Source organism: Aulostomus chinensis, chromosome 23 (genome assembly GCF_037954235.1).
Source record: "Aulostomus chinensis isolate RoL2024-O1b breed Wild chromosome 23, RoL_Achi_v1.0, whole genome shotgun sequence".
Lineage (NCBI taxonomy): Eukaryota > Metazoa > Chordata > Actinopteri > Syngnathiformes > Aulostomidae > Aulostomus > Aulostomus chinensis.
Window position 1 is genome coordinate 10,894,225 of NC_141342.1, and position 8,256 is coordinate 10,902,480.

The 8,256-nt window shown below is 41.8% G+C and overlaps 1 protein-coding gene across 2 annotated transcripts; it reads left to right on the top strand.

Moving 5' to 3' along the window:
• The first annotated feature begins 736 nt into the window (after positions 1-736).
• On the top strand, positions 737-8,090 carry telo2 (TEL2, telomere maintenance 2, homolog (S. cerevisiae)). 2 transcript variants are annotated; one of them, XM_086194494.1, is made up of 20 exons: positions 738-1,606; positions 1,679-1,956; positions 2,078-2,146; positions 2,529-2,676; positions 2,762-2,864; positions 2,947-3,015; positions 3,112-3,253; positions 3,352-3,488; positions 3,585-3,676; positions 4,426-4,530; positions 4,641-4,729; positions 4,828-4,919; positions 5,050-5,166; positions 5,272-5,343; positions 5,421-5,591; positions 5,669-5,760; positions 5,839-5,938; positions 6,131-6,195; positions 6,321-6,436; positions 7,003-8,089. In XM_086194494.1, the coding sequence occupies exons 1-20, from the start codon at positions 1,272-1,274 to the stop codon at positions 7,122-7,124; spliced, it is 2,514 nt and encodes an 837-aa protein (XP_086050620.1). In that variant the 5' UTR covers positions 738-1,271; the 3' UTR covers positions 7,125-8,089. The 2 variants fall into 2 exon arrangements, with proteins under 2 accessions (XP_086050619.1, XP_086050620.1); XM_086194493.1 differs by having other exon boundaries at positions 737-1,606; positions 2,947-3,253; positions 7,003-8,090.
• The last annotated feature ends 166 nt before the right edge of the window (positions 8,091-8,256 follow it).

Below are 8,256 nucleotides of genomic sequence, written 5' to 3' on the forward strand. Positions count from 1 at the left end.
TCAAAATTCTTGATCAGTCTAGATATATTTTACTCCAGGTTTGTTCTTTATATTTTTGAATATATATACGTATATAATCTTTAATAAATTTAAAATAGTCTGGAATTGATATACATATCCATCCATCCATCCATTTTCTTCCTCTTATTCCTATTAAGGGTCGCGGCGGGGCTGGAGCCTATAACAGCAGCTTTAGGGCGTGAGGCGGGGTTCACCCTGGTTATATCTATCTATCTATCTATCTATCTATTTATCTATCGCTAGATAGATATATCTATATCTATATATATATAGATATATATATATATATATAGGTATATACAAAATATCAATTCCAGACCATTTAAAAATGATAAATTATATATATCTATATATAGATATATATACTGGTGAATAAAGGTTGGTAAATAAGCAAAACAATTTAAAATATTGACAATAGAGAATTAGAATGGAATGGGGAGGATAAAATTATTTCAGCCAAGGCCAATATCAATAATCACATATTCATTGTCCTTATTCACGATAATACATATTGAAGGTGATGCGTTGAGTTTCTTATTGAACATCATAAGGAGTTGTTTTAGGCAAAACATATTTTTTGTCAAAAACGATTCAGGCCATTATTTTAAGAAGGTGAAGAAAGAACGGATAGATGTACTGCAAAATAAAACGTGTGCATCTTGAATGCCACATCGGACGGAGTGCCTCGGAACCTTTCTTTTCCCCTTGCCAACCACGACCATATTTTGATGGAACACCCAAACACCGAAGTGACACGGCGGGACGTTTCTGTCGTAACGTGGGCTAACAGTAAGCGGTGACATTATTGAAGGGTTTCACCTGACTTCTCTTGGCCATATACGTCATCGTCGCAATAACTTCGAGGTCTCATAGCCACTTTGAACATGTATTCTCCATTTTAACTTGTACAGGAGCGTGTGTCGTTAGACAGCGAATGTTAGCATCTTTGCCAACTCACTGTGCGTTTACCGGTGTTTTGTGTTTTTTTTTCAAAGAAAATCCTGTATTTGTTTACTCATTACAAGGAGTATAAAGAAAATTGTATCGTTTGATATTAATGCGCGATTTCTGCTTTGCATATAGCTATGATTTGTTCGGTATAGAGCAGTCAGTTTTCGCCAAATCCATTTATTAAAATCACTCATGGTTCTTAACGTGGTATCTTAATATTTTTTCTGTCCAGATCATTTCTATATTCTCTATAATGTTCTATTCGGGAATATACGACTAGCTTTTAGTTAGCATGTAAGATGGAACCCCTTGCCCCAAAGACTGAGGTTCGTCAAACAGTGGCCCAGTGTTTCCGGACCCTCACTTCATCCACAGACATAAAGGACATTATCGCTGCTCTTCAAGTACTCCGGTCATACTTGGATGAAGGACCAGAGAGTGAAACAGCTCAGAAAGCAGAGTTCAGGAAAAGTCAATTCACTCGTACCCTTCAGTTTCTGGTTAGCAACATTCATGCTGACTGGGTACACCGCCTGACCCCAGACCAGTGCAGTGACTTCTGGGATGGCCTGTTCCTCCGGGGCCCTCCAGATCAGGCGATAGTGGTGCTGATGGATGGAATGGGACAGCTAAGGTGGGTGCTACTGAAACTGGGCTGTAAAGCGTGTTCATCAGAACACACTAATGGCTGCTTCTCCCCCTACAGACCCAGCACACATCTGGACCATTTGATCAGCGTCACCGAGACGTTCCTTCACAGCGGGCGACTCGCTGACCTGCTGTGGTCGTTCTGCCTCGAGACAGGTCCTTCTGACTCACCCCAGGTCCGAGAGGCTCTGCTGGGACGTGTAGTGGCAGTGCCGGACTTCATTGCCAACAGTTTACATCACAACAACAAACCCCTTTTTCTGCCTCAGCAATACTACCCTCTGCTGGCTGCTGAGATGCTTGCCGCCCTGGAGCGGACATGCCAGGCACTCAAAGGTTGTCAAAAAAGTTTTCTGTAATGCCTTTTTGCACAATGTCCTTCATTTAAAAAAAAAATCATCTGAAAGTTGTAATGTCACTGTCTTTTTCTCTCTCTCTCTTTTTTTTTTTTTTACAGATGGCATAAACTGTTCCTTGATTTTTCTGGCTCAAATACTTGGAAAAGTGTGTATTCAAGGACATAGTGGTGAGTTTAGTGTTCTCATTCACACCCTGATGAGTCTGCAAACCTGCCCACCAGGAACAATGAAGGGTTCAATGTGTTCAGGACGAACTAGAAATCTTCCAGTAAGCAGGTGGCCATGCTACCTCCTGAGTCAAGCTAACTATGTGCATTTATGAAGCTTTTTTATTATCCACCACAATAGAAATTAGGATGCAGGTGATTGTCATTCCACATTGAAATGGACTGAAATATTCAATCGCAGCAAATGTTTGTTGGCTTTGGTATGCAGCTAACCTCTGTATATGGAGTTTTTCTTTTTTTTAACCTGGAAATTAAATAGGCTCTTGTTTTGTTTTGTTTTTTTAATCTCTGACATCCTCCTCCTTGCTTTTTCTCTCTGCAGGTTTGGTGCTGGCAGTGATGGCTCCTCAGCTGTCCGCCCGCACGCGCTCAGACGTGCTGTGGCAGAGGGTTTGTTGGAAGCTGCTGGAAAATGTTCCGCAGCGATGGATGGAGAGCGTTCTCACCGGGCTGGTGCAGGCTGTCCGTGGGTAAGGATGGCAGCTTCGCTCAGCCAGTGAGAGTCAGCTAGCAAGCAGTTGTCTAATGATGAAGGTCTGCTGGCTTTTTTTCCAGGCCTGAAGCTTTGGGAAGGATCGTAGGGAATCTGGTGGTAACTAATAAAAAAGCCCAGTTTGTCACCACACATAAACTTCTGTTACTCCAATACAAGTTTGAGGTAGGAAGGCACTTCTAGCTTGATAATAAACTGAACATGCAGCTCTTAAAAACCGCATGAAGAATTGGTTCTTTCGCCTCAGACTCGGGTCTTGAGAATTATCCTGGGTTACCTTGCAGCAGACAGGGATCGAAGACCGCTGCTCATCCAGGTGAGCGTTAAGAGTATTTTACCATTTCATGATATCGTGGTTTTGACAAGTGGCGTGTGTGTGTGTGTGTGTGTGTGTGTGTGTGTGTGTTCTCAGGTGTTACGGTCTGTGTCCCAGGCCTGGGCTAATCCCAGTGCAGTCAAACACACACCTCTAGAGCAGCAGCTGTATGTGAGCAAGGCTTTGCTGCTGTGCGTGAGTCTGCTGAAGGACTCTGAGCTGCAGGAGCTGCGTTCAGGTAATCTATCATTTACCCATAAACACTCACGTGATAATATTTGGACAGCTATATAGCTGCTCTCTGCTCTCCTCTCATTGTTGCGTGTCTGATGTCAGAGCTGCTGCAGTGCATGCTGGGTGGCATGCAGAGCCACCTGGACAGCAACTTGGTGCGTATCAGGCGTATGGGCATGGTGGTGGGGGAGTGTCTCAGCTCTCGCATGAACATCAGCGGGACCAAGCTCACATTCGAGGTACAGTCAGGGTGAGATGCGGTGGTGAGCTGTCATAACACAACCCAGGATGTAAAATTCCATTTTTTAAAAATTAAATTACATGATGTGTTGTAGTATGAGCAGGATGAGGAAACTGGAGAGCTGCTTTCACTGATGACTCCGATGACCGATGACGAACTGGAAGCTGAACTTGAGCCTGAAAGCGGGTAAATGTTCAACGCCTCTGTGACTATACTTCCTCTTTTGCCAAGATTCTGTGTTGAACAATTCAGAAGTATTAGGACAGTCCATATTTTTTTGCACATACACGATAAGGGATTACTTTTTTTGCCAATATCAGACAACTGATGTTGCTGATAGTCGATGTATTACCTTGATAAAAAAAAGAAACATCTCTGTTCTATTCACATTTTGTACTCCCTGAAATGCACATGGAAAAAAGTGAAATTTTTAAAATTAAAAATTTTTGATTGTTGAAACAATTGGATAAAACATGAATCATATAATTACTCAATTAGCCGTTGTTTAGAAGAAGAGATTTAAAAAAAAAAAAAACTAGGCCTGTGCTCACGATGAATATTCGCAGGTATGTACTAAGTCTTTCCTTCCTACTCGTGTAAATTCAGCGTGTGATAATAGACAATAGTTATCTACTGCTGCTCAGTTGTTTTTACATGGTTTTTTTTGGGGGGGGGGTCTTTTTACATGTTTGAAATAAAGATTTCGATCAGTACCGATAAACCCGTCAATATTAATGTACATTCCTACCATTTCATCGTTTCAGGCAGTTTATTCGCTCTAACTCCATTTTTAATGATGTGAAGATTTTACACGAGATAACGAGCCATTCTGCGAAGTAACGATCATATCTAGAGGTTGTGGGTAACGTTTTTGAATAAAAGCAACAGTTATTTGAGTACACAACCTGCTCCCCCATTTTGTCTCTCGTCTACAGGGTCATCCTTTCACAGGACACCGTGAATCCGTGTCCTCTGAAGGAATCCAACCAAAATCAGTCAGAAACGCCATCAAAAACTGACCCTGAATCTGACCTAGATAGGTGAGTACCTGGTCTGTCACGCAGTCAAATCCGCTGTAATATTTACACGTGTCGTGGGTGGTTTTGTGTGTATTGATGAGATTACGAGACATTCTCTTTTCACGGCGCAGTGATGATGATCTCACTCCCTACGACATGTCTGGAGATAAGGAAATAAATCAAGTGTCCCCACCTCGCTACCTAAGAGACTGCCTGGAAAGTATGACTCCAAACTTCTGACTTCATAGGTCATCGAATTTGTGTCTTTGTTATTCGTTCTCACTGTTGACATCATGTTATCTGCCCCCACACACGCAGCCTTAATTTCCTCCCAGGACCCGGAGCGTGTGGAGCACAGTCTTAGAGTGTCTGAGGGTCTGGTGAGGAAGAACGTCTTTGCAACCAAAGAGGTACGAAGACTCTCACCTGTAGTCGATCATAGGATGACTCGAACAAGGCAAATCACAAGAGCAGTACTTTACTTTTTTTAGAAATGTCAGATTCTTAACTTTCTACTGTGTTCATTTGTGCTGGTTTCAGGTCAGTGTCGAGCTAACCAAAGTGCTTCTTCACATGGAGGATAAATACAGCATCAGCGGCTTCCTGCCTCTCAGACAGGCCACTATGGTGGCGCTCACTGTCACCGACTCTATCCCTGTATGAACCTCCACCTAACTTTAACACCTTCGCTCAGCAACATTTGGGCTGATAACCTCGTCTGTCGCTTAGTCTCTGCCTTTTTTTTTTTTCTCCCCCAAACAGGTGACTCAGTATTTGACCACAGAGTTTTACTCTCTGAACTACAGTCTTCGCCAGCGGCTGGATATCTTAGAGGTGACGGCTTCTCCAGTTTTGTTCACGTCTCTGTGCTTTTACCAATAAATGCTTATTAATTTCACCAATGTCCCAAGGTTCTTGCTCTGGCAGCTCAGGAACTCTCCAAGCCAATACCTGATAGCAGAGACTCGTCCCTGCTTAGAACCACAAGCACTGATTTGACCCCATACTCTGGTAATGACCCTGTCCACTGGCGACAAGTTGTTGAGAAGCGGATTCAGAGTAAAACCAAGCGCCTGAATAAGGTAGCTGACGCACATTCCCAGCCACTCTCAGTCTTAAACTGAAGGCTTAGGATCAGTTATGTATCCTTTTGCTACAGGGAGCCACACAACCTCCAGCCAAGGCCACACCGAACCGCTACGCACCTGTTGCCGGACACTTCTTTTTTCCTCTTCTCAGGAATTATGACAAGTGAGTGTGCTGTCGGCTTTTGTCCACATCATTTACAACAACATGCTCCCAAAATGAAGTACAACACTTGTCTTCTAGGCCTCAGGTGACCTTTGACCTCATGGGCAGTGACCACCTGGTACTGGGCAGATTGATCCACACATTGGGCCTCTTCATGCATCTAGCAGTCAATGCACCGGTACTGTCCTCTCTCTGTCTATGCTAGGACAACCTCATCAATGACCCCCATGCTGTTACATGGTGGATGCTCTTATATTTCATTAGGAACTGTTCTTATTCTTAAACTGAAGCCTTTAACTCTTTATCATGTTCCTAACCTCGTTTTTAAATCACTATGTTTTTCTCATCGTGAGCTATTTTTATCTTGCAGATAGCTGCACAGATGGGTCGTGCTCTGCTCGACTTCGCGTGGGCGATACGCTACCACGTTGATCAGTAAGTACCGCGTATTCCTGTCTTGTGGTGCTTTTTAAAAACATATCTCACATGCAACAAATTCAAATGAGAAAAAAACAACAACATAGACATGAAGATTTTAACTTTGAACGTGTTTGTCGAAGGGTCGTGAGACGAGGCGTCCTCTTCGCTGTCTGCTCTGTGTTCCTGAGCATGCCCTCCCCAAACCTGCTGGTAGACCTTGGCAACCAGTTGTTTGAGACCAGATCCTGGTTGGCAGGTAAGAAAAACAAAAAACAAAAAACCCAGAACATCATTTGAGGAAATGAGCCATGTCCTCCTGGATGAAAATGTATCGGTCAGAGCAGAGCATTTCTTCTAGTTGTGTTATTTCAGGGCCTTTTTTTATACGTGGATATAAAACTTTCGCAAGAATAGAGTGATAAGTAGGTTAATGATGACGTTAAGCGCACTGCACCTGCACCTGCACCTGCATCATGTAATTCTGTCAGGGACTTCCCCTTTGGTCAAGCACATGGCTGGACACCCACATGTACACATACACAGCTGGACTGGACATTTCTGGGAAACGAGTGAGAAATCAGGATGTCCTGTAGTACACGGATAGTCCATGACGTGATTGGTTCATCAGCGGTTGGAATTTTTTATATCCCTCCTGTGGATGAATATCGTTCCACATTGTCATAACCAAGTGCAAAGAACACATTTTCCCTTGAGCGTTGGAACGTAACTTTGTAGAAAAATATGCAAGGACAGCAGTGTCATATCCCAGTACTCACAATTGCTAAAATCTACAATTAATTTTGTGTTGTGTACTGTTCCCAGACATGGCCGAGGGGGACCTTGATGCAGATTGCAGGAGTCTAGCTATGCAGTGTCTGGTCCTGCTGGATAAGAGCCTGAGGAAACATCTACAAGATCCACAAACATTAAGCCTGGAGTCTTGATCCACAATGAACAGGGGACTAGTTTATGTGTCGCACCACCACCTGATCCTCACAGAGCTTGAAGACTGAAGATGATGGAAATTAGATTCTGGCTGTCACCTGCGAGAGGACCTGGATGATGCCGGACAAGGACAAATGTATTTTCATTTCCTGTAACACACAGCTGATCAGAGGAAAACACACCTGAACCGTGCTTGTACATAAACATGTTTATATTCTGTCTTGTCTAGATGAATATCATTTATGAAATCTAATTAAAGAGTGGAGAAAAGGATGTGATTTTTATCGCCCAATAAAATGGATGTCAAGCGGATATCCTGTCAGCCCACTTTCCTGCGCAAGCAGATCTCAGTTCTGTGGTAGTTTGTTTTGAAAGGACATCCTGTTCATATCCATCCTGTGAAAATGTGTAAACCCATGCAAAAATAAATACTACTACTGCTTCCTCTTAGGACATAAATGATTAGTTTTAAGAGAGAGTGGGCATCCTTTTAAACACAATGGTTTCTCTGAAATGTCATCCCCTCTATTACGGGAAACTGCAAACAGAGTTTTGCAACCAATGAACATACTATATCTTTGTCAATGCGGAAAATAATTTGGAATAAGAAAATTTGCACAATTAAATACTTCAAAGATTATATAATGATACACAAACTGAAATATGAGCTACAATTAACTTGTTTTTATTTAAATAACTTAAAAACAAATATAAGGAAAAAGAACAATTCAAGCATAGGATACTTACATGGAGTAGTGACTTGAAAGATTTAATGTGACTCATTTTTACCATTTAAAATCACTGACAGCAGTAATGATACAGCAGTACTGTTAAAAATGTGTACATAGTTGATAAAAAGCGCATAACATCACAAGATTTATTTTAGAAAAGGTATGTTTTAAGTACGATCAGCTTCCTCTTATTTAGACATTATTCTTGTTTGTTGCTCAGCGGTTGATCTAACCAACATTGTGAATATTACTTAAATATTGAAAACAACTCATGAACAATGAAATGAAAATGCACAACATTTTTGAATTTGTGTTTTTACTTTTTTGAGCTGATAATTAATCAGTTGAAATAATTAAAATTAATTATGCGAACAGTTTAGTCTCCATTTTTAACATTCGG

Excerpts from the sequence above, each read along its gene's own strand:
- telo2 (XM_086194493.1), top strand. The coding sequence starts at position 1,272 with ATGGAACCCCTTGCCCCAAAGACTGAGGTTCGTCAAACAGTGGCCCAG. Across the intron at positions 5,344-5,420 it reads AGCGGCTGGATATCTTAGAG|GTTCTTGCTCTGGCAGCTCA; the intron begins GTGACGGCTTCT and ends CAATGTCCCAAG. Across the intron at positions 5,592-5,668 it reads AAACCAAGCGCCTGAATAAG|GGAGCCACACAACCTCCAGC; the intron begins GTAGCTGACGCA and ends CTTTTGCTACAG.